General features: G+C 50.8%; 1 protein-coding gene across 1 annotated transcript in view; it reads left to right on the top strand.

Moving 5' to 3' along the window:
* Positions 1-26,221, top strand: part of Sfrp1 (secreted frizzled related protein 1) — a 50,737-nt gene that overhangs the window by 5,543 nt on the left and 18,973 nt on the right. Inside the window, exon 2 of the mRNA XM_004668981.2 lies at positions 27-104. Coding sequence (XP_004669038.2) covers positions 27-104 — 78 coding nt within the window. The remainder of the gene's footprint in view (positions 1-26; positions 105-26,221) is intronic.

Genomic DNA, 26,221 nt, shown 5'->3' with positions numbered 1-26,221 from the left:
CTGTTTCTCCCTGTTTCCTTTGCTAGGCACAACTGTATGTCCTCCGTGTGACAACGAGTTGAAATCTGAGGCCATCATTGAACATCTCTGTGCGAGCGAGTTTGGTAAGACAGAATTCCTCTTCTGGGGTTGACCTACCTGCCTTTCCCTCACCTGTGTCCCCAGTGAGCAAAGGGCCCAGGGGTGTCTGGTCACAGCTTTGTAGCCTTGGCCTCCGTCCATTGTCTTGTCCTTTGCTCTTTCTTCACAGGCTGCTGGGAGTCTGGGTAGAGTGAACTCATTGTATTCTGTTGAAGTCAAACTATAAGTTTGTCCATGAGTGTGTGTGTCTGTGTGTGTGTGGGGGGTTCCCTGTCCAGATTCGAGGGGGAACCTTGTATGGTGGCTAAAGGATGCAGACGTGGGCAGGCAGAGGAACCTATGAAGCATAAGAAACTCTGGAGCTGCTGGGAGGTGCAGCCTCTGCTCACCTGCTCCAGTAGCAGCATTCCCTGGCTCTTTTCCACGACTGGTTTTTCTGTGTCTGCCCCTAGGTGTCAGCACCACTCCACCCAGGAGTTAGTGGTCTGTGATGGGTGGTGTCCCAGGAGGTCATTTCCAGGCTCAGGAGATTCACAAGAGGACCCCCCCCCCCCACAAGCAGTCAGGCCCTCCCAGACAAAGCACAGTGACATCCCCATAGGAGCCCCCCCCCTTCCTGCCCATGTCGCTTTGGGTTGAAAAAGACTTCTGAATCAGCACCCAAGTCAATGGGAGCAGGGTTGGACCTGGTCTAGGGAGCAGCTCCAAGGCCCTTGGAGGATGGGTAGTCTTTCATAGCCTGACCTGCAGATCCCAGGCCCTCTGAGGATAGTCTCTCATACCTACCCTGACGTGTAGCTCTAAGGCCCTCCAAGAATAGCCTCTTATAGCCTGACCTGCAGGAGAATCCAGTGAATTCTCTGAGCATCTCTCCTTCTGGAAGAGTAAAAGTAACCCTAGTCCTCTTGGAGACCTGCTTCCTCTCCCTCTCTCAGGCTTCCTTCTTTCTGCGGAAAAACAGCCTGGGCCAAGCAGGCCCAGTTTGTTAAAGGACAGGGTCAGCTTGGTGCTCAACAATGTGCTTCTCTAAATCCTGCATTGTGTTCCTGAGGTTGGATTTCTTCGAGCATACAGGTAGGTAATGTGAGTCTGCATGTCCACTTAGAGCCTCCTCCTCCGTTTCATTCAGCAGACATGATCGAGTACACGGAAGGTCTGGCGTTGGTAAAGCACACTCTGGTGAGGTGCACACGTGGGGGAGTCTACAGAGACGGTGTGTCACTGTGGCACATTTGTCTGTGGGGGATTTGCAGCTGTACATGAGATGGAAGTTGGAGAATTCAGGCCCATTGTCATGGAGTGCTTAGTGAGAATGGATGTTTTTATTTCTTGTGTGTTTTTACTTCTACATCAGGTGACCCTGCCTGCCTCCTTTGTTCCTGAAGTAGGACAACAGTGCCTGAGAGAAAAAAAAAGTTGATCTGTATATTTTGCTGCTTGTGTTCGAGTCACACACCGCCTTTCTTGTTGCCATTTAACTTTTTATTGTTATTTTAAAGATGTGTGTGTGTGTGTGTGTGTGTGTGTGTGTCCATCCATGTGTGTGGAGACCAGAGGACAACCTTGGGTGTCTTTTCTCAGGATCACCATCTTTGTTTTGAGACAGGGTCTCTCACTAGTCTGGAGGTCACCAGTTAGGTTAGCTTGGCTGGCCAGCGAACCCCAGGGAGCCTCCTGCCTCTGCCTCCCCAGCACTGGGATTACAGGCGTATGTCGCCACGTCTGGGATGTTACGAGGGTTCTGGAACTTGAATGCAAGGCAATGCATTACCAACTGACCTATCTCCACAGCCAGAAATTTCTTCTGAGGGCTAGGGAGATGGCTTAGTGGATCAAGCACTTGCTGTCAACCCTGAGTACGTGAGTTCAGGTCTCCAGACTCCATGTAAAGACTGGAAGCTGTGGTAGGCTTTTTTGATGTCAGAGCACCTAAGATGAGAATTGAGGCAGAGACAGAATTTCCCCAAAGCTTGCGAACAGGGAGGTGAACAACAAGGGGACACCCTGCCTAAAAAGTGGACGGTAAAGACCAACTCGAAAGTTGTCCTCTGACCTCTACGTGCCTGCTGTATATATGCCCCCCACAAATGAATGAAAAAACCTAGTTTACAAAAGAAAAATTTGGACCCTTCATTTTTACTCCCTTCCATCCTTCCCCTCACCCCTCCCTCTCTCCACCAGCCTCCTTGCTTTTCTCTTCCAGATCCCGCCTTCATTTCCTCTCTTTCCTTCCTCCTCTCCCATCCTTCTCTTCTAAATGAAAAAAAAAAGGGGGGGGGGAAGAAAAATTTGGGCCTGGAGAGATGCCTTAGTGGTTAAGGTGCTTATCCGTGAAGCCTAAGGATTTAGGTTCGACTCCCCACACCCATGTAAGCCAGATGCACAAGGGGACACATGGGTACAAGGCGGCGCACGCGTCTGGAGTTTGATTGCGGTGGCCAGAGGCCCCGGTGCACCGATTCTCTCTCTCTGTCATAAAAATAACAAAAGAGAGATGGGTGGGGAAGAATTTCTCTTGCATTTATTTATTTATTTATTTATTTTTAGGCAGGATCTTACATGTAGCCCTGGCTGGCTTCCCACTGGCTATGTAGACCAGTCTGGCTTTGAACTCTTCATCTTCCTATATCCACCTTCCCAGTTACTGGTGTACAGGTGTATACCACCACACCTGGCACCTTCTACAATTTTATCTGAATACATTTAAAATGGTAACAAAAAGTCAGGTGTAGTGGTCTATAATCCCAGTCCCGCGTCCATAAAGACACACTGGATTCCTTTCCAAAGATGCATGTGGAAGGAGAGGAAGCAAGGGTCCACGGACAGTCTCTCAGGTAGCCTGACAGAAAGCCTCTGGTTCCCTGGTGACACCTGGGTGGATAAGAGCAGGTACAGCTGAGATCCCAGAGGAGCCTCGAGAGGGCGAATGAAGGGGCTGCGCTTTAAATGCCATCAGTTCTCTTTTTTTTTTTTTTTTTTTTTAATTTATTTGAGAGCGACAGACACAGAGAGAAAGACAGATAGAGGGAGAGAGAGAGAATGGGCGCGCCAGGGCTTCCAGCCTCTGCAAACGAACTCCAGACGCGTGCGCCCCCTTGTGCATCTGGCTAACGTGGGACCTGGGGAACCGAGCCTCGAACTGGGGTCCTTAGGCTTCTCAGGCCAGCGCTTAACCGCTAAGCCATCTCTCCAGCCCCCATCGGTTCTCTTAAGACATGGCGCAGCATAGCGCTCACTCCGACAAGTTGCCATGACACCTTGAGGCAAGGAATCATCCTGGAGGAAGTCTGACGGCACTGCATGGCGAGGTGCCTCGTGTACGAGGATCTTGTCAGCGTCAGCTCTGCAGGGAAGAGTGGGGAGACCCGTGGGATTGATTGTGCAGGGGTAATCGGTGAGCAATGGCTCTTGTTAAGAGGCATCCAGTTCCATGCATATGATTCCTTATTCACATGTATACTTTTAATCTACATTTGTTGGGTACAGAATACTGTGCTAGACACTGTAATACAAAAATAACTACCTAGAATAAGTGAAAATTCATTTCAAAAAATTTTTAAATATAGACTAAACAGCAATCAGAAGTTGTCTAGACTGTTTATAATGGAGGGCATGGGAGCATAAGGCCAGAGTCAGCTGAGAAAAGTAGATCCAGGTCTTCTAAATTCCATATTTTTGTTTGGACCTTGCCAACTTCAAATTAGCATCAGGTCTCCTCCCTTCCCTCCCAGTTGTCTAATAAAATTTTGGAACATGGGGGCTTTGTGGAGCTAAAGTTGATACTTTTGGCTGTCATGAAGAGATAAGCCCTGAGAAAGAGCTTTGGTGAGGTTGGTCATTATGAAATGAAGGCAGGAGGCTAGAGGACATTGTGTAATTCACCTGTGATGGGCAGCCCAGTACTGCAATGGGAGCCCGCTAATCCAGCAAGGCCCTAGACCACTGTGCAGTAAACTGGTGCCTCCTGGTGGATAGGAGTGACTGATGCTTTGAGACTGTGACCGTAGCCCTAAGATCATTTTCTTCTTGGGTTCGTGAGTTCCTCCAGGACCTTAAGTTCATCAGGTCCTCATATTTGAGAAAGAAGCTGACTTTCCTATTGAAGTCCTTTCACTCATCCATGATAGGGAGGAAAGGAGCTGGGGTTGCCATCAAGGCACTGGTCTGAGCGGTGTGAGCCAGAGGTGTGCCAGACTACCCTGAGGGGCAGGACAGAGTTTCTTCACGTTTTGCTTATAATGTTCTTTTTTTTTTTTTTTTCAAGGTAGGGTCTCACTCCAGCCCAGGCTGACCTGGAACTCACTATATATTCTCAGGGTGTCCTCGAACTCATGGTGATCCTCCTACCTACCTCTGCCTCCCAAGTGCTGGGATTAAAGGCATGCACCACCACACCTGGCTTTATAACATTCTTTTTAAAAATACTTATTTATTTGAGAGAGAGAGAGAGACAGAGATAGACAGAGACAGTGTAGACATGCCACGGTTTCTTGCCACTGCAAACAAACTCCAGATGCATGTGCCACCTTGTGCATCTGGCTTTACATGGGGGCTGGGGAATTGAACTCAGGCTGGTGGGCTTTGCAGGCAAGTACCATTAATGCCTGAGTTGTGTCTCCGGCCCATTTATAAGGTTCTTATGAACAATAAATAAGATTCTTCCTCTCCCTTGTCTCTTTATGGGGGCTGAGCTTAGCCCTGCCCCGAAGACGGTACACTGCCATGGTGAGAAACTTGCCTGGCTTGGTGCATTACAAGTGAGACAGTCAGCCACACTGATGGGGCTATGAGATTCGGTTAGGAAGCAAAGATGTTTGACGATGCAAGCTGACAAACAGCGAAGGAGAGGATGTTTGCCTGTGTGCTCCAGGAACATGGGCTACCAGAAGGCATTTTGGAAGCTCTGTGACAGGGTGCACTCTCCCTTCTGCAAGCACACCCTTGGACTCCTGCAGCCACTGTGGAGCTGGGCTTGCATTTCTGCTCCCTGGGTAATGTGTTTCCAACCCTTTCCTAGGCCTGCCTTGCCATCATTCTCTGTACCCCTTCACTCTTCCCCCCCCTCCCATTCAGTTCAGAGCACGTTTCTCCCCCAACAAGGAGAGAGCCTGTGGACTGCTGTGCAGGAACGTAGCTGGATCAGCCTGGGTTAAGCACCGGATGTGGGAAGCCCAGTTCCGTGGTACGAAGTCTTCAGATCCAGCATGGTGGCCGGCCTGCCTAGTGTACTTCAGTTAGGATGCGCGATGCGCGGTTCTGCTTTCGGTCTCCCTTGCTCTCCCTGCTGCGTGATACAGGGTGCTGGGCTCAGGTCTTCACCAGGCCCCTCCAGCATTTGCAAGCTGCCGCACTAATAATCTCGCTGTTAGCAGCTCCGTGCCCACAGCCATCCTTCTCCTGGCTAGGGGATGTGAGGCTCTGGTTTGCCATTGCTGGGAGTTGAGCACCCTGCCTCCAGCCACCTTCTCCGGCTTCTTTCCCAGTACTACTAGTTAAACACCCTTAAGAAGTTCTGGCAGAAATCTGCACAGTGGAAGGTGTGAGTTTTTCTAGGAAAGGCGTCAGAGCTTCCTTTTATACTAGTTTCTTTACCTTCTGAGGCTTGAACATTCATTCACATTTTCCTGCTGTGGAGAAAGGTTTTTTTGGCCCTAGAAATTTTCCTTGCCTGAGAAAGGATTTCTTTTTTAACCTATGTATTTCCTCATAAGGAGAAAAAACTACTTTGCGGCATTAAAATGAATCAAGCAGGAAAGAGGGGAGAAAACAATCAGCCCTCAGCACTGGGAGGGTTTGTTTCCTGGAAGAAATGTCTTCTGAGCTCCTTGCCCCTCCGCTAGTCTGTTCCCATGCTGCCTCCCAGGGCTGACTGTCAGGGTCTCCTGGTCGCGCTGCTGCTCAGAGGATAAAGCTTCTCTCTTCAGGGCAGTTTGCTCTCTTGCAAAAAGTCAGCTCAGGCTTTCCAAACCAAACCTTGGGTTTCCTTTTGGAGAGGAGGGAAAGCGGCTGCCAGCACGGTGATGGCCGCGCCGGGGCAGCTTGAGAGCGGCTCTGTGTCCCGGGCCGCCCCTCACTGCATGTGTGATACCTGTTGATTAAGACATGTTCTGTTTGCTTTGCACCACACTGACAAACGAGCTTCGTGCTGAAATGTGAGGAAAATCCGGGTTTTGGAGGTTACAAAGTAAGGTCTGTTTGTACTCGAGTCCTCCCTAGCACAGTGTCTCCTTCATGGTAGGTGCAAAGTAAAAGGCTGTTAGATCGTTGCGTGAGTGAGGAGACCTGGACATTGGACTTCTTTGTTTGTGAGGGAGAGCACCCCCTTCCAGGTGAATATGCACAGTGTGCTTGAATTCAAGAAAGTCCCTTAGGCCTGGTTTGAGGTGACCAGGTGTCTGTGGGTGTCTGCAGGACCCAGCCCCGACACCCAGAAATCTAGTTCATGCCAAGTAGACTTCAGCAGACACATGAGAAGGGCTGTCGCCCCTCCCTCGGGAAGTGGGGAGGTGGAAGAGAACCAAGAGCACCTGAGTATGTACCTCACCTGCGTCTGAACGCGCCAGATGGTAGGGCAGGTATTCCAGGGCAGAGCCTTGTGTTTCGTGCATCTGGGGGTGGAACGCATGGTCGTAGTCTGCATCTTCTTTGAAATACATTGCCTGTGCATGGGGTGGAAAGCCGGTTCCGACCTTATTGAGCCTGCACCCCAGAAAGCTTTTTGGGAGTGGAGTGTCTGATGTCACCTATCTGCTCATCCAGGATCTCACAGTGGAGAGTTCCTACCCCTGGGGGCGTGGCCCAAGGAACTAGGCCCTGGGCAGGGAGACTAGGCTAGGCTGAGGTCCTGGAGGCACGGAGGAGCCGGAGGGAAAGCTGTGAAGAGGCAGCTGTCCCTTTGGTGAGCATGGTGCCCCCTTCTCCTGCCCCTGGCACTCTCAAGGCTGTAATTGGCAGAAAAAAGTTACTTAGATAAGGATATGTCCCCAAGCATGACTTTAATCGTCTTGAAGCCAATGGGTGTGCAGTAAAGGAAGAGAAAGGACACAGACCTCCAGGACCTTGACCTGTGGAGGGGACACTGCACCCTTTGCACCCTCTAGGACAGATTTCTGTCCTCTCTCTGTTTCCTCTGTGCCATGTGTGGACCCTGTCATGCTGGGCAAACTTCCCAACCTCCCCACAATGAGATGATAGCTGATACCCAGACAGAGATTTGGTGAGGAGCGGAGGGCAAGAAATAGTATCTTACGAGGCGAATGTTCATTCTGATACTCTTTTGCAGAGGTCTGTCCCAAGCAGGCGGGGCCTCCCCATCAAGGGCTTCACAAAAGAAGTGAGTGGTGATTTGAATTTCCTCTGCTGCTAGCATTTTTGTTGAGCCCCATTCTTCCTTCTGCCCTTCACCTCTTTGCTTCAAGCCGGGATGATTGCTTTCTTTGTTCTGTAGATTTTGCTTCAGGCACCTTTGGTTCTGGACTGGCTGGTGCCTGACTCCTGTTCCTGGTAGAGTCCAGCTTTGACTGGGTTTTTCCTTGGGGTCAGCAGTTTAGTTACCAAGCACTTTGCCCTTGGAAAGTGCCCTCCAACATCAGTTCTGCGTCCCTCTGGTCAATAAGTGGCTCAAGCCCCCCTTTCTTTTATCATGATACCATATCTAGCATGAAACTTACCATTTTAGGTGTCCAGTTGGTGGCATTAAATCTTTCACATCGAGGAGTGGCCGTCTCACTGTCTGTCTCTGGAGTTTCCATTATCCACGCTGAAATTCTGTTCCCAACGGACAGTGACTCCCTCTTCCATTCTTCCCAGCCCCTAGCAACCTCACTCCATTCTTCTTTCTGTTCTGATGATGAATGTGACCACTCTAGAGACTATGAGAGTGAAAGGACAAATTGGGTATGGGGACTTGTCACAGCCTATGCACACTGCCTATTTTTTTTTTTTTTTTTTTTTTGGAGGCTCTGTTTCTCAGCTGTACCACATTTGTCACTGTAGAGCTATGTCAGGTTGGACAGGACCTCCGAGATCAGCCAGTCCAATGCCCTCCTCTTACAGACGGAAGAAAGTGAGATAGAGGGTTTCGTCATTTGATGGCTCAGAGCTGCTCCTCCCAGACCTCTTGACAGTTTCTTCCTGTCAGTACTTGCCAGGCAGCCGGGCTAGATTTCATGCCCCTTTGCTTGCCTTCCTGTCCCCATGCCTGTCCCCTTCCTGTCTCTCCAGGAGTGGTAGAGGTGCTTCCTGGCTGGGGCCACAAGTGTTCCTTTGCTCCCAGAGTGCAGAATTGGAGTAGATACCAGCCTGTGCCTAACACACAAGAAGGGGCTTTGCCATTGTTGCATCTCCTCTTGATGGAGAGGCAGGTAGGCTTTGGGCCAGACACATTTGGATTAACTCCCAGCTCTGCAAGCTGGGCCTCCGTAAGAAAGTCTGTTAACCTTCCTGGGCCTCATTCTCCATTTGCAATTATAAACGGTAATTCCAACATTGTTAATGTGTGGGGGGAACAGAATTAATCAAGTAGAATAATTAATTCAATTTCCTGGAATATGGTGCTTTTTCAATTCATAATGACCTCTTAATGCAAAGAATCATTTTAGGATATAATGTAGCCTGGGAAGGAGAATTCTGGACTCATCAAATCAGTTTATTTAGCAAAAGTTATTTTTAAAAGTGGGATGAAGTGTTCTGATTAATAGCGGATTAAGCTGAAGAAAGTTTTTAAGTGAATAACGTTTCAAAGACCAGTTAAGAGAAAAAGAAAAAAAAAACAAACTTTAAGCTTTTTTCAGGTTCAAGGTTCTATAGTTAACAAAAACAAACACAGACCAGTTAAGCTACACTTTCAGTGAACCTTAAATTTTATATATTCTGGAAGTGAGGGAAGTCTGGACTTGTTAGATGACTCTCTTAAGCCATTATATAACCAGAATTATGACCCATTCTGTATGAATACCTGGTCATGCCCCCCTGAAGTTTGCTTTGGTGTTTGAGAAATCTTATGTATGTCTAATATATAAGTCGTATACAATCTAATATATCCTGTTCATAACTTACTGAGGTCTGTTTCAGAGACGTTCGAGAGCCCCTTTGTGCTGGCACACCTCTTTCCCTCCCCCCTTTCTCAGGCAGCACTCTAGGCCTGAGCTTTTCAAGCAGCCGCCTTGTGATATGCTGCCCCCCAAACAGGCTATATTCAGAAGAAAGGAGCCTTGAAATACTGGTAGGTTTCATCCAGTTTTGCAGAAATGAGCCAGAGGCTCCAATCTGTTTTTTTTTTTTTTTTTTTTTTTTTTAATTAGAACAAATGGCCAAAGAAATGTCAGACCCTTGCCCTGCCCCAGCCTGCTTAGACCAGCCAATTAAACATGCATTAGCTCTGCAAGGCTTCTCAAAGGCCTATAGATTGTGCTTGAAATCTTTGTTTAGTCTTTCAGAAGCACTGTCACACGGATGATTTATCAAAGAAAGTTGTTTATCTGGCAGTAAAATAAACTCTGGGCCTGTTCAGACTAAGGTTTCCCGTGAATTTCTACCAAGGTAAACAGTGGTAACTGGCAGGTTGCACATTCTGCGTGAAAGCCAGACATACATGATAAATATTTGAACTATAGCTTTGCTGTGTAAGAGGTCCTGCCTGTCACTAGCGCTGTCACCCCTCAGTGTGCGCCAGGGGACCTGGCTGTGTGGGCAGCCCGGCTGGTAGGTGGACTGATACAGTTTGCCTCTGTGGAGCTGCCTGTGTTGCCTGGCCCTTCCTGCTCTAAGTACCGTTTAGTGCTGGTGCCCAGGGACTCAGTGACTCAGAGAAGAGCAGGCCCCTTGATGGCCGGCCTTTAGTACCACCACAGACTGCCTGTGATGGTGTTGGAGGGAAGTGAACCAGAAGCAGCCAGCTTAAATTTCTTTGAAAATAGACATTCAAACTGGCAGGGGGCTGGTTGTACTGAATGATGTGGGAGCTGAGGCCCAGGCATGGTGGTAAGGAATGAACTCATGGCTTGCATTCTGTTGGGTTTGTATTCTAGTGGCAAAAAAAAAATAAATAAGTAAAAAAATCAAGCAAACAAACAAAAACCTACTGAATACACTTCCTTGGAAGCCCCCCCCCCAAAAAAAAACAACACATTGTAGATACTTCTCTGGGGTCTCTGACTTTGCTCCTTGGGGATTTTGAGAGGTATGTGTGGGAATGTAGAGGCCCAAGACATGTTTAGGTGATGGATGAGTAAACAGGTGAATGTGATGATGGGAAGATGAAGTAAGCCAGGTAGGCCTTCTGAAGGAAGGTGTGTGTTGACCAATTAGGGTAGGCGTTTTAGTTACTTTTTGTTGGCTGCGGCAAAATTCCTGACAGAAATAGTAAACGAGGAGAGAAGATATATTTTGGCTCATGGTTTCAGAGAGTTCATTCCCTCATTCCACCATTACTTGGCCCCATGACCTCAAGCAGAACATCATGGTGGTGCTCGTGTGTGGCAGAGGAGACATTTCATGGCAGACAGGAAAGAGAGTGAGAGACCAGGGAAAAAAAAATCCTTCCAGTGACCTGCACTCTGGCTAGGCCCCATTGTTTAAAGTTTCCATGACCTCCCGAAATAGCACCATCACTTGGAACCTAGGCTTTAATACATGAGCCTGCGGGTGACATTTCATATTCCAACCATAATAGTAGCTTTTCACAGGGAGGGTGCTAAGCTACAAGCTATTGTTTTCTGGTAGCCAACCCCCCTCCCCATGCTAGAGTTACAGGCTTACTCTGGCTATGGGGTCCTTATTGCAGGACCAGGTTGAAAGGTGGTCATGTGTAGCTCCTGTAACTCGAGCCTCTTCTTGCTGGGCAGAGATGAAGAGCCAGCTCCTGGAAGCAGAGGTGGCATCTGAGTTTGAAGAGCAGTTTGGGGTGGGGAATCTAGGCCATATGCACAGCATGATTTGCTAAAGTGCTGGTCACTCAGGGGCCTGTAGAAGGGCTGCGGGCCTGTGAGGCCAGGCTGTTCCACAGTTCATAGGGATTGATGCTTCGGTGGAAGGTGTTGGTTTACATTTGGGGGAGTAAAGGAACATTTCCTTTAGGGCAAGAATGAAAGGAAATCATTCACAAATTCTGAAAGGATGTTAGGAGTTGTAAGGAGATGCCAGAGTTGTACTTGGGCATCGGTGAAAAATGAGGAGTTAGACCCTTCACACCGGGCTCTTTCTTACACAGACAGGATTAGGAGGGGATTTCTTCCTTGTTCCCCCTGCCCCCCCCAATCCTGTTGCCAGCAGCCTTCTCCACAGGACGTTTCCCCTTGAAAGGAAATGTCTGCTTCAGAGTTATTCTCTTCTTGTGGGCACTTGGAGAATTAATTCACACAGCACCTTCCACCATATACCTTTGCCGATTTGGGAGATGGCTTGTGATTGAAGGCCATCCCTCCGTGTCTGTGGCCCGAGTGAGAACTGGGCTTGAAGCCAGCCCAGCGCAACTTCCAGCCTGCAGGGCCTGGCGTGGCCAGCCTGTCCCATCACATGTGGCTCCTGGACCCCCAGTCCCTTCCGTACTTCCTTTGGCCCCAGCTCCCAACCAAGGACATTTAAGAATCTAGCAGGTGGGACAGGCTTGGGCCACACACTGGTCCCTTTGATCCCGTCACGTCCTGTGTGCTTGATGTGCTTCTGTGGGGCCTGGAGAAACTCAGGAATGAGCCGCTTACCTCTGAGGCCTAAGCGTGGAGAAAAGTCAAGAGGGGCATTGCTGGGGTCAGGAAGCGAGGGCAGGGAAAGGGGGTTGGGACCCCAACAAGTAACATCACAGCAACAAGTCTGAAGTCAGATATATGAAGCAGGTGAAAGATGTCCCTGTCATTTTTGCCAGTTCTAGCAACTAAGGCAGCATCCACTTATAGAGCTAAGCCTGACAAGTGTCTGGGACTGTTAGGGTTGATTTGGGGGTAACAGAAGGAATTGGTCCTTGTGATTGGCTGCTCCAAGCATGGCCTGGTCCCCGAAATGCTGGGCCGGCTTCTGTGCAGCAGCCACTGACACACAAACCATGTGTGGTCACCTGTGTGCTTGGGCCATAGTCCGGGCAGATACCTAGTCAAGGGTGGGAGGGAGGAAAGGAGGGCCGTCAAGCAGGTACTTGTCAGCTTGGAGCAAGGCGCTGAGATGTGGGAGGGCAAGACTGAGCTCCCGCGGGCAGCCTTAACCTCCAAGCAACCCCTTTACCTCCACTGGGGAAACCGCTGGCTGGAAAGAGTCAGGGCCTTTGTTCTAGAGCTGCAGCCGGAAGGGGAGGTGCCGCCTGCTGCTACGTGCCTGGCAGGCCTGCCTTTCAGGTGGCAGGTTCTTCACCCTTCACACACGTCCACTTGCCAAACCAAGTGCAGACGGGTGGGTTTTCTTCTGTAAATGTGGGCATCACTCTTGGGCACCGTCAGTTCCGTGACCAGTTGATGGGCTTTACTGAGAACAGGGTCCTGTTTCCTCTTTATACCCCATGTGCTAACTTTGGATGGATCCTCCAGAGGGATTTTCACCGTGCAAGTGGAGTGTGTGTGTGTGTTTTGCTCCTCCTGGGCATGTGGGAAGAGGGGTCTCCCCAGTCAGACAGGACAGCTGGAGAGCCAGTCTTGCTGGCTGACGGGAGGGGGGGGGGGGAATCGAAGTCTCCTTTCTTCTGGACCCCGAATCCCACCCCAGTTAAACTCTTTTTTTATTTTTCTATTATTTATTATTTGAGAGAGAGGGAGGGAAGGAGAAAGGAAGAGAGGGAGAAATAAGCAGGTAAAGAGAGAATAGGTGCACCAGGACCTCTAGCCACTGCAAGCATACTCCAGATGCACGTGCTTTCTTGTGCATCTGGCTTGTGTGAGTCCTGGGGTCCTTTGGCTTTGCAGGCAAGTGCTTTAACCACTATGCCATCTTTCTAGCCCCAGTCAAACCCTTGATGAGTCAGGTGAAACCTCTGCTGGCTAGAAGTGAGCTTTTACCTGCGTGCATGAGTACATGCAGGGGAGATTGCAGTCAGTGGGCTAACTCTTTGGTTGCATGTTATCTTTACAATTGTACGAAGAGGAAGGAGAAGCCCTGGGTGAGTCATCTTGTTACGGGAGGATGGGACACAAAGAACCTGCTGTCACGCCCGAGCTGAGTAGGTAGGTAATGGAGTTTGGAAATGAGGTTGTCTAGCTCGTGGTGAGCTCATGTAGGGACCGGGGAACCCTCTATCCACATTCTTAGGGCTAGCTTGAAGCAAATCTTTGCGCTTTCACTGAGCTTCCTCAGGGTGCCTCTGTTCCGCCTTGGCACATAGATTCTGCTTATGGTATTTCCTGCTTTGAGAAGTATAGTGTGCGGAAGAACTTGATCTCACACTGGTGCCGTTACTGGGCCCCATGGGACTGAACTGGCTGTGTTCTGGGTGAGCTGGGCAGGCTCACTCCTGGTGAGTGCACATGAAGTGGCTGTGTAGTGCGAAGACGACCATCCCGAGGTCAGAGGGCACGTAGGGTGCTCCCTGCTTAAGTGCTGGACTTTTCTGTAGCAGCCCAACTGGGGTCAGTGGTGGAGAGGAGGGAGGGAGCATTCCTCCTAGAAAGAGACCAAGGAAAGCTGCAGAGAAGACAGCATGCAGGCCTGCAAGGCAGAAAGATGGGCTCAGGCAGCTGTTCTTAGCCCAGGGCCCAGCAGGGATCAAGATGGGGAGGCATGACAAGTCCCCGCGCTTTGGAGAGGAGAACGGTGAGTCCGTGTGGTCAGATCACCCGGCAGATATGGTGCTGAGCATCTAGAAATGAGGTTGGAGAAGTAGGCAGAAGCAGATTCATGAAGGGTCTTGCTGCCCATGCCAAAGAACAGAGAAATCTCCTGGTTGGCATTTAAGCATCTGGAATCTATTTTAAAATGTTAATGACACTCAAATAAGAAGTACATACAAGGAGGGGAAGAGGAGAGAGTGAAGAATACTGCAAGAAGTTGCTCATTAATGCAGACTAAGAAAGAGCCAACGGCAGTGGCCGAGATGCGTAGGACAGCCCGGGAGAGAGGAGGAAAGGAGGCCCATGAATTTGCCTCTTAATGTTTGCGGCATTGCTGACTGGATCTGAGCTAGCTCAGGGCCACCCACCTGAAGGAGGCAGGCCTGATGAGGTCAACACGGCTACCCAGCATCCAGGGCAGAGCCATGTGCTGGGCAGGAGCCAGAGCCTACCATCGGCTCATATTTGGGTCGCCGCAGAGCTGGTCATTACCAAGAGCAGCCGTCATTAAGAGCTGTCGTGAACTGCTCTGTCTTTTCTCTCCTAGCATGTTGGTAGCCCTGGAAAGCAGCCAACACAGAGCTTCTGGAACCAGCCCCACAATGACTGGACTGGTAATGACAGTGATTAAGGCTGAGGGCCTGGGTCAGCTCAGGAGTCTGGGCTTCTCTGGGGGAGAAAGGCACAAGAGGCTATAACTATAATCTGGGGAAAAGGTAGAGGTGTCCATGTTGTGCGTGCGCGCGCGCGCGTGTGCGTGTGTGTGTGTGTGTGGGTGTGTGTGTGTGCACATCGCTGAGCACGTGGTGTGTCTGAGGTGAAGATGTCTATTCACCTGCACAGTGAGTGGTGGGAGGGCTGTGTGTTCGTGGCTCTTGCACGTCTGTCACGAGCGCAGCGCATCTGTGGGGTAGTGTGACTGAGCCAGCCACCCACTTGTGCAGCGAATGGAAGTCTGGCCTGGCATCATCAAGCACCTAGTGTCCACTCGGGGTCTGGGACTCAGTTATTCCCCAGGGCTTCCCGGAGAGGCTGGGTGTGCTGCTGCCTTCCCCAGCCTGGCAGGGCTTTGGAGAAGCCTGTGGAGGATTTCTCTACAGCTCTGTACAACCACAGGCCGTCTTTCTAGGTTTGGGGCACACTGCTATTGGCTCGGTGCTCTTATTTATTACTCCAAATGTCAAATATACCCATTGCAGATAGGTTTTAGGGTTTGCAGCAAGTCCATTTCGACTGCTGATTTTTCAGGCAGGATTCCTTCCTTAGCAGACTTGAACATTTGACAGGAATTGTCACATAGAGCATGGCATCCCCCCAGGATTTAAAAAGCACATATATTTTTAAAAAAACTATTTATTTGAGAGAGAGGGAGGGAAGGGGAGAGAGAGGGAAGATGGGCACACCAGGGCCTCCTGGGCTTCTAGCCATTGCAAACAAACTCCAGATGTATACACTGCTTTGTGCATTTGGCTTATGTGGGTACTGGGGAATCAAATCTGGGTCCTTAGGCTTCACAGGCAAGAGCCTTAACCACTAAGTCATCTGTGCAGCCCTGAAAAGCATTTATAAAGGGTATGTGTAGGGCTAGGAGTCACACGGCCTGAGTGCAAGGCCTGCCTCCACCGTCTGCCACGTTGGTGCAGGCGCCCTACTTGACTTTGTGGTCCAGTTTATCTCCTTGTGAAAACCAAATAAATAAACATTTCCATCCTAGGAGATAAAATATGTCATGTCAGAAAACAGCACAAATTGTGCTGTCTTGAGAGCAGAATCTCTCACTCACCACCTTGGTAGTTCGGGCCAGCCAGTTCAAGCCCCTCTCCAAGTTCCTGACGCAAGGGGAGTCTGCACAGATGATCCCCGCAGCTTGGAAACGCTGTGGGCTTGTGCTGGCAAAACCGTGGTTCGGTGTCTTGATGTAGCGTTCTTGCTGGCCCGTACCTGTTCCCTAGGCATGGCCACCCGAAACACCAGCCTTTGTCTCACTCAGGAATGTCTGGGAGAGAAGCCTGTGTCTGAGGAGCTGGAGCAGGTGACGAGCAGCACGGGATGGGTGGAGGCTTGCAGGACCACTGCAGAGTGTGGACGTTGGAGACCAGCGTTCTCCAGCTGCGTGCCTGCCGGTGACTCTGACCTCAGCCCCTTGGGCCACCCCCCACATGCAGGGTCTCCTCCTGAGTGTGTCCAGGGTCTCTCGTTCTTCCCTGTGTGCTGTCAGAGGCCCAGAGGTGGGTGACGGGGGGGGCTCATCACCTCCACGGGGCACTGTGAAGACGTAGAGTAGATGCTTGCTGGCTTTTCTTCCTCAGCGTCCACAACGTGTGACTCTGCTCAGGGCCATGTCTTTGGGCGAAAGTTTTCTCATCACACGGGGATGATCACACGTCCTTCCCTGAGATGGTGTGTACACCCCATGGCATCATGTCAATGTCCTGGAAAGTACAAAGCACACTTCCCATATGCCCTACGGTCATTGTGGCAGCTAGACACAGGTGCCATCTATAGCTCTGCATGGCATCCTCATGGGCAGCTTCTTTCTCAGATCAGCGCCTGGTGGCATGCCCTGCAGGGCCATTGTTCCCTGAAGCATTTATGCTGTATGCGGCGCTGAAACAGGCAAGCAAACAAGAGATGAGAAGTATTCAGAGGCGGAGTTCCTCCAGTGTGTAACCCCTGGCACATGCCTTTAACAGGAATCCAGAAGGGATTACCCATACGGTCCTTCCCAACCCTTCAGACTTCAGGATGCAGTTCCTCTTGGAAAACCTGCTCTTTGTCTCCTGCCAGTGGAGGGGGCTGGGTTGCGATGGGCCTTCCTTCCTCTGGGTGCTGAAGATGACTTTCCCAAGAAAGGGGAGTAGGTCACCAGCAGTGGAGGAGTCCCATCGCTGGGTCTGTTTCTTTCAAGTCCCCGACCTTACAGACAGACCTCATGTGAGAAGAAGGAGGCCTGTCTGGGCCAAAACAGCATCAAGAAGGTACTTTGAGTCCCACGTCTTACAGGCAAAGACCAGACACCGTGGGCCATCAGACCCGAGGGACAGTTGTCCGGTTACAGCAAGGAGGGTTGGTAGGTAGGCGGTGAAGCCCAGCCCTCAGGAAGTCTCCTTCCCCTCCGCCCTTCTCACAAGCAGGAACATCTGGCCCCATCTCCCACCACTAAGGTCCCCGTGATATCAGTTTTCCTGATGATCTATATTTTTTTGCCTTCGCAGTTGCACTACCCTGTGAGTGACAGGAGGTGAGAAGAGGCCATGCCCAGGCTGCCCTTCACAGGGCAAGGATTAGAAACAGTGCGCCGTGCTCCTTTCCCTGTGACTGACAGCTCTTTGCCTGCAGCCTTCTTCTCTTACAGCTTTAATGCACCTCCTGGTGCCCTCTCTTGTTTGTGGCTGCTGCTCGCTCCATGTGGAGAACAGGCAAGCAGAGGAATGCAGAGGAGCTTTCCTTTCACTGGCCCCATCCCGGCCCTCCTTCCCTCATGCTCTTTGGAAGTCTGATGATGAGGAGCCTCTGGTCTGGACTCCTGTTGCCATCCAGCTTCCTTCAAATGAAAAACCTGGGCTGGAGTTCACAAGTTGCCCAGCCAGGATGTTCTGAGGATCCCCACATCCCAAAATCTCCAGCACAGGACACCAACATGTTTTTATTTATTTTAATTTATTTTTGTTATTTTTATTTATTTCTTTGAGAGTGACAGAGAGAGGAAGAGGCAGAAAGAGAGAGAGAGAGAGAGAATGGGTGTGCCAGGGCTTCCAGCCACTGCAAACGAACTCCAGATGCGTGCGCCCCCTTGTGCATCTGGCTAACCTGGGTCCTGGGGAGTTGAGCCTCGAACCAGGGTCCTTAGGCTTCACAGGCAAGTGCTTAACTGCTAAGCCATCTCTCCAGCCCCACAACATGTTTTTTAAAAATATTTTTTTATTTGCAAGCAGACAAGACAGAGAGAGCTAGAGAGAGAGAGAGAGAAAAACCAGGACCTCTAGCCACTACAAACAAACTCCAGATACCTGCACTACTTGTGCATCCAGCTTTACGTGGGTACTGGGGAACCAAACCTGGGTCATTAAGCTTTGCAGGCAGACGTCTTAACTGCTGAGCCATCTCTCCAGCCCTGACACCAACTTTTGACATGGCCTGGAGGAGCCATGGATGGTTCCTATCTTACCTGGTTAGAAGACAGAGGAGGGACTGCTCTGGAGAAGCCCCAGGGGAACTGGGAGAGTTGCCTGTGTTGGATGGGAAGGACTGTGAGTGTGGGGCTCCTCTGGTCCAGTCAGTAGTCCTGGGACGACGGGGGGCCAAACAAGCCTGCCAGAGCAGAACTCAGGGAACAAGGGTCGGTGGAGGGACCTGTGGCCTGCCTTTCCTCCTCTGCTGCAGCGCTTTCAGGATATGATTCCATAGGAACTTGGGTTGTTACTGCTGCCCAGAGTGGGATGGGCCCTTTGTTCTGCTGCTGGCATGGGAGAGGGCTGTTTGCATTTGAGGGAGAGAGTAGGGCTTCTGAAACAGTGCGTGTGGAGGGGAAGAGGACACCAAAAGAAGTGCACGAGAGCCGGGCGTGGTGGCGCACGCCTTTAATCCCAGCACTCGGGAGACAGAGGTAGGAGGATTGCCATGAGTTCAAGGCCACCCTGAGACTACATAGTGAATTCCAGGCCAGCCTGGAGCAGAGTGAGACCCTACCTCGAAAAATAATAAGAAGTGCCAGAGGACAGAGGGGAGTGGTCAGTCAGTGGTCAGTAGTGTCCAGTTGTGGGGTGGCAGCTGGCCCCGAGGTCTGTTTAGCTGCTGACCGTTGGGCAGTGCTGGTCCCGTGTCCACTCTGGACCACTGCTTTCTGACCTTTAACTGATGTGATCTGCCTGCATGGCTTCTTAAGTCTTGTTCTGATCTAAGGATTCGTATCTCTGTGCTAAATGTCACCTAAGCATAGGGCTCGTGGCCCAGGCTTAGCATGCACAGAACTCTGGGTCCTATCCTAGTGCCACAAGAAAAACACATGGAATCTTTTAAAAAAAATTTTTTTTGGTTTATTTTTATTTATTTATTTGAGAGCGACAGACACAGAGAGAAAGAATGGGTGCACCAGGGCCTCCAGCCACTGCAAACGAACTCCAGGCGCATGTGCCCCCTTGTGCATCTGGCTAACGTGGGACCTGGGAAACCGAGCCTCGAACCGGGGTCCTTGGGATTCACAGGCAAGTGCTTAACCGCTAAGCCGTCTCTCCAGCCCACAAATGGAATCTTAAAAGCACACATGCCATAAAGAAAGCAGCATCTTTTCTTTAAGGGAAATTGTTCCTTGGTTGTCATTACAGTCACTCTTATCTCTCTCTCAAACAAATAAATTAATAAGATGATTACAAAAAAGCCAGCTAGCATGGGCCACTAGGAAAGAAGAGGGCAACATGGTCCATGGGCGTGGCCACTACTTCTGGGCACATCTTTGGGACATCTGGGAGAATGTTTGCCTTCAGGAGAAGGACAGAGGTTAATCAGTAAGGAACTCTGTACTTTTCAGCCTTGGCCATCAGAGCCTTGTCCAAGTGGCCCCTGGCCTTGCAGCCAGTGTGTGTGGGAATGATGACACTTCTGTCCAAACCGTGGGATCCTGCCCACCTGTACTTGCTGGAGCTCTCCAGCTTCTTGCCAGTGGCTCTGAGCCCACTGGAGTGGTTGAGACTCAGTTCCCTGTGCTGCCCTTTCCAGGCACCGTTGTCTGAGCTGCCCCTGGCTCCGCAGGCCGAGGCGGCGGAATGGAGGCTGTCGGCTCCGTGACTCCCGTGCATGCCTCTCTCCTTGGTTGGGCGAGCATGCGCAGAGCTGCGCCCACCACCAGGCCAAGGGTCTTTGCTGACAGCCAGCTGTCATGGAGCCACAGGAGTGCCACGCCCAGAGTGGGTCTCCCGGGTTTCCCCCCAGCCTTCAGGTCTGACTGACGTGGAGGACTTGAGAGTTCTAGGAGTAGCCAGACAGCCATTCCCTTCGCAGTGCACAGGGATGCCTCCAGATGACGAAAGGGCAAGGTGATGCCCACCTGGTAGTCCCAGGGCAGCACTTGTCAGGGGAAAGTACTTTTTTCTTGTAGTTGCAAGAAGAAGACATGGCTGAGTCTTGAAGCTTAGTACATAAAAATACCGGGCTGTCCATGCCAGCATGGGAGAAGCAGAGCCTACGTGCCGGCAGAGTTGGGTCGCAAGAAGCCATAATCCGTGCCAAGCTGAGCTCGTCTCTGTAATGTGCTCTGCCGTAGTACGATTACAGAGCTCTTGACAGAACACAGGGAGGTGGACTGTGATTTCTAAAGCGGGAGTTACTTGGTCCTGATCAGAGTAAAAACCTTGTGCATTTCCTGGTATCTGAGGTGGAGCAATACTTAAAAATGGGTCAAAAGAGAAAGGAAATGAATGTAAATCATAGTGCAAATATAGTACAAATATGTTCCACATGTAATTTATTTTTGAATCTGCAATTTAGTTTTAAAAAGGCAAATATATTCATATTATAATACGTTACATATAGTTATACAGACTATTCATATTTTACATATTGCAAAATATCCAAGGGGAATAGAGTTCAAAACAACGGGAACAGATTACTGTTTTCAAGTTACTCACCCATATGAGCTGGGAGTGAAGCTTAGGGTGGAACACTTACCTAGTGTGCATAAGACATGAGTCCCATTCCCAGCAATGAAAAAAGAGATAGACAAAACCTTTCCCCCAAATTACTTAGTTTTATAACTCGGAAGTGCAGAAAGTATTTCATTTTCCTTTTGCATTTGAGGAAACTTAGGAACTTGCTCAGAGACTCACTTCCCCAAAGTAACATGATAGAAATGGGACTTGAAGCCAGGTAGCAGCCTAGGGAGGGTGAATGAAGCTTCCCAACCCTTGTGACTAAATTTCTGTGTCTCTTGTGGACACATTACATCCTCTTGTCATGAGGAGCGTGTGACTGCACACCTGAGGTGAGGTGGTTCCTGCTAGTCATGAGGAGCGTGTGACTGCACACCTGAGGTGAGGTGGTTCTTCTAGTCATGAGGAGCGTGTGACTGCACACCTGAGGTGAGGTGGTTCCTGCTAGTCATGAGGAGCGTGTGACTGCACACCTGAGGTGAGGTGGTTCTTCTAGTCATGAGGAGCGTGTGACTGCACACCCGAGGTGAGGTGGTTCTTCTAGTCATGAGGAGCGTGTGACTGCACACCCGAGGTGAGGTGGTTCTTCTAGTCATGAGGAGCGTGTGACTGCACACCTGAGGTGAGGTGGTTCTTCTAGTCATGAGGAGCGTGTGACTGCACACCCGAGGTGAGGTGGTTCTTCTAGTCATGAGGAGCGTGTGACTGCACACCCGAGGTGAGGTGGTTCTTCTAGTCATGAGGAGCGTGTGACTGCACACCCGAGGTGAGGTGGTTCTCCTAGTCATGAGGAGAGTGTGACTGCACACCCGAGGTGAGGTGGTTCTTCTAGTCATGATGAGAGTGTGACTGCACACCTGAGGTGAGGTGGTTCTTCTAGTCATGAGGAGAGTGTGACTGCACACCCGAGGTGAGGTGGTTCTCCTAGTCATGAGGAGAGTGTGACTGCACACCTGAGGTGAGGTGGTTCTTCTAGTCATGAGGAGAGTGTGACTGCACACCTGAGGTGAGGTGGTTCTTCTAGTCATGAGGAGCGTGTGACTGCACACCTGAGGTGAGGTGGTTCTTCTAGTCATGAGGAGAGTGTGACTGCACACCCGAGGTGAGGTGGTTCTTCTAGTCATGAGGAGCGTGTGACTGCACACCCGAGGTGAGGTGGTTCTCCTAGTCATGAGGAGAGTGTGACTGCACACCTGAGGTGAGGTGGTTCTTCTAGTCATGAGGAGAGTGTGACTGCACACCCGAGGTGAGGTGGTTCTCCTAGTCATGAGGAGCGTGTGACTGCACACCTGAGGTGAGGTGGTGGTTCTAGTCATGAGGAGCGTGTGACTGCACACCCGAGGTGAGGTGGTTCTCCTAGTCATGAGGAGAGTGTGACTGCACACCTGAGGTGAGGTGGTTCTTCTAGTCATGAGGAGCGTGTGACTGCACACCTGAGGTGAGGTGGTTCTTCTAGTCATGAGGAGAGTGTGACTGCACACCCGAGGTGAGGTGGTTCTTCTAGTCATGAGGAGCGTGTGACTGCACACCTGAGGTGAGGTGGTTCCTGGTAGTCATGAGGAGCGTGTGATTGCACACCTGAGGTGAGGTGGTTCTCCTAGTCATGAGGAGAGTGTGACTGCACACCTGAGGTGAGGTGGTTCTTCTAGTCCTGAGGAGCGTGTGACTGCACACCTGAGGTGAGGTGGTTCTTCTAGTCATGAGGAGCGTGTGACTGCACACCTGAGGTGAGGTGGTTCTTCTAGTCATGAGGAGCGTGTGACTGCACACCTGAGGTGAGGTGGTTCCTGCTAGTCATGAGGAGCGTGTGACTGCACACCTGAGGTGAGGTGGTTCTTCTAGTCATGAGGAGCGTGTGACTGCACACCTGAGGTGAGGTGGTTCTTCTAGTCATGAGGAGCGTGTGACTGCACACCTGAGGTGAGGTGGTTCTTCTAGTCATGAGGAGCGTGTGACTGCACACCTGAGGTGAGGTGGTTCTTCTAGTCATGAGGAGCGTGTGACTGCACACCTGAGGTGAGGTGGTTCTTCTAGTCATGAGGAGCGTGTGACTGCACACCTGAGGTGAGGTGGTTCTTCTAGTCATGAGGAGAGTGTGACTGCACACCTGAGGTGAGGTGGTTCTTCTAGTCATGAGGAGAGTGTGACTGCACACCTGAGGTGAGGTGGTTCTTCTAGTCATGAGGAGCGTGTGACTGCACACCTGAGGTGAGGTGGTTCTTCTAGTCATGAGGAGAGTGTGACTGCACACCCGAGGTGAGGTGGTTCTTCTAGTCATGAGGAGCGTGTGACTGCACACCCGAGGTGAGGTGGTTCTCCTAGTCATGAGGAGAGTGTGACTGCACACCTGAGGTGAGGTGGTTCTTCTAGTCATGAGGAGAGTGTGACTGCACACCCGAGGTGAGGTGGTTCTCCTAGTCATGAGGAGCGTGTGACTGCACACCTGAGGTGAGGTGGTGGTTCTAGTCATGAGGAGCGTGTGACTGCACACCCGAGGTGAGGTGGTTCTCCTAGTCATGAGGAGAGTGTGACTGCACACCCGAGGTGAGGTGGTTCTTCTAGTCATGAGGAGCGTGTGACTGCACACCTGAGGTGAGGTGGTTCTTCTAGTCATGAGGAGAGTGTGACTGCACACCCGAGGTGAGGTGGTTCTTCTAGTCATGAGGAGCGTGTGACTGCACACCTGAGGTGAGGTGGTTCCTGGTAGTCATGAGGAGCGTGTGATTGCACACCTGAGGTGAGGTGGTTCTCCTAGTCATGAGGAGAGTGTGACTGCACACCTGAGGTGAGGTGGTTCTTCTAGTCCTGAGGAGCGTGTGACTGCACACCTGAGGTGAGGTGGTTCTTCTAGTCATGAGGAGCGTGTGACTGCACACCTGAGGTGAGGTGGTTCTTCTAGTCATGAGGAGCGTGTGACTGCACACCTGAGGTGAGGTGGTTCCTGCTAGTCATGAGGAGCGTGTGACTGCACACCTGAGGTGAGGTGGTTCTTCTAGTCATGAGGAGCGTGTGACTGCACACCTGAGGGGAGGTGGTTCTTCTAGTCATGAGGAGCGTGTGACTGCACACCTGAGGTGAGGTGGTTCTTCTAGTCATGAGGAGCGTGTGACTGCACACCTGAGGTGAGGTGGTTCTTCTAGTCATGAGGAGCGTGTGACTGCACACCTGAGGTGAGGTGGTTCTTCTAGTCATGAGGAGCGTGTGACTGCACACCTGAGGTGAGGTGGTTCTTCTAGTCATGAGGAGAGTGTGACTGCACACCTGAGGTGAGGTGGTTCTTCTAGTCATGAGGAGCGTGTGACTGCACACCTGAGGTGAGGTGGTTCTTCTAGTCATGAGGAGCGTGTGACTGCACACCTGAGGTGAGGTGGTTCTCCTAGTCGTGAGGAGCGTGTGACTGCACACCTGAGGTGAGGTGGTTCTTCTAGTCATGAGGAGAGTGTGACTGCACACCTGAGGTGAGGTGGTTCTTCTAGTCATGAGGAGAGTGTGACTGCACACCTGAGGTGAGGTGGTTCTTCTAGTCATGAGGAGCGTGTGACTGCACACCTGAGGTGAGGTGGTTCTTCTAGTCATGAGGAGAGTGTGACTGCACACCCGAGGTGAGGTGGTTCTTCTAGTCATGAGGAGCGTGTGACTGCACACCCGAGGTGAGGTGGTTCTCCTAGTCATGAGGAGAGTGTGACTGCACACCTGAGGTGAGGTGGTTCTTCTAGTCATGAGGAGAGTGTGACTGCACACCCGAGGTGAGGTGGTTCTCCTAGTCATGAGGAGCGTGTGACTGCACACCTGAGGTGAGGTGGTGGTTCTAGTCATGAGGAGCGTGTGACTGCACACCCGAGGTGAGGTGGTTCTCCTAGTCATGAGGAGAGTGTGACTGCACACCCGAGGTGAGGTGGTTCTTCTAGTCATGAGGAGCGTGTGACTGCACACCTGAGGTGAGGTGGTTCTTCTAGTCATGAGGAGAGTGTGACTGCACACCCGAGGTGAGGTGGTTCTTCTAGTCATGAGGAGCGTGTGACTGCACACCTGAGGTGAGGTGGTTCCTGGTAGTCATGAGGAGCGTGTGATTGCACACCTGAGGTGAGGTGGTTCTCCTAGTCATGAGGAGAGTGTGACTGCACACCTGAGGTGAGGTGGTTCTTCTAGTCCTGAGGAGCGTGTGACTGCACACCTGAGGTGAGGTGGTTCTTCTAGTCATGAGGAGCGTGTGACTGCACACCTGAGGTGAGGTGGTTCTTCTAGTCATGAGGAGCGTGTGACTGCACACCTGAGGTGAGGTGGTTCCTGCTAGTCATGAGGAGCGTGTGACTGCACACCTGAGGTGAGGTGGTTCTTCTAGTCATGAGGAGCGTGTGACTGCACACCTGAGGTGAGGTGGTTCTTCTAGTCATGAGGAGCGTGTGACTGCACACCTGAGGTGAGGTGGTTCTTCTAGTCATGAGGAGCGTGTGACTGCACACCTGAGGTGAGGTGGTTCTTCTAGTCATGAGGAGCGTGTGACTGCACACCTGAGGTGAGGTGGTTCTTCTAGTCATGAGGAGCGTGTGACTGCACACCTGAGGTGAGGTGGTTCTTCTAGTCATGAGGAGAGTGTGACTGCACACCTGAGGTGAGGTGGTTCTTCTAGTCATGAGGAGCGTGTGACTGCACACCTGAGGTGAGGTGGTTCTTCTAGTCATGAGGAGCGTGTGACTGCACACCTGAGGTGAGGTGGTTCTTCTAGTCATGAGGAGAGTGTGACTGCACACCTGAGGTGAGGTGGTTCTTCTAGTCATGAGGAGCGTGTGACTGCACACCTGAGGTGAGGTGGTTCTCCTAGTCATGAGGAGAGTGTGACTGCACACCTGAGGTGAGGTGGTTCTTCTAGTCATGAGGAGTGTGTGACTGCACACCTGAGGTGAGGTGGTTCTCCTAGTCGTGAGGAGCGTGTGACTGCACACCTGAGGTGAGGTGGTTCTTCTAGTCGTGAGGAGCGTGTGACTGCACACCCGAGGTGAGGTGGTTCTTCTAGTCATGAGGAGCGTGTGACTGCACACCCGAGGTGAGGTGGTTCTTCTAGTCATGATGAGAGTGTGACTGCACACCTGAGGTGAGGTGGTTCTTCTAGTCATGAGGAGAGTGTGACTGCACACCTGAGGTGAGGTGGTTCTTCTAGTCATGAGGAGAGTGTGACTGCACACCTGAGGTGAGGTGGTTCTTCTAGTCATGAGGAGCGTGTGACTGCACACCTGAGGTGAGGTGTTTCTTCTAGTCATGAGGAGCGTGTGACTGCACACCTGAGGTGAGGTGGTTCTTCTAGTCATGAGGAGTGTGTGTGCAAACCTGAGGTAAAATGTTTTTTGCTGTGCAGCCAGGGCGCATGAGGTGCAGTCATAGAAAGATACCAACTCCTACACAGAAGTCAATATAGCAGGTTCTTTAAGGCAACAGTGTGACAGTTTCAGACTGTGTGACAGTTTTGCCCTCATGGCACACCATAGCCTCTTGAATGCTATGAAGGTGATTAAACATGGTGTACCTGCTGTGAAGCCACACTGCCTTATGACTGTTTACCTATGCTAAATGTGCTCAAAATTTTGTGTATTCTAGTAAAAAATCCAGGAGTTTGTTTTAAATTGTTCTGTCACATAGGACCCTTTAAAACTTTACTTGCTCATGGGGATAATGTGACAATTTTTTTTATTCATTTAGCAATTTATTCTTTTGACTCCACAAGCTTTATATAGCTTTAGTTTAAAAATTAAAATA

The sequence above is a fragment of the Jaculus jaculus genome, chromosome 12 (assembly GCF_020740685.1).
Source record: "Jaculus jaculus isolate mJacJac1 chromosome 12, mJacJac1.mat.Y.cur, whole genome shotgun sequence".
Taxonomy (NCBI): Eukaryota; Metazoa; Chordata; class Mammalia; order Rodentia; family Dipodidae; genus Jaculus; species Jaculus jaculus.
The sequence above is the reverse complement of the archived record's forward strand: the minus strand, read 5'-3'. Positions and strand labels throughout refer to the sequence as shown.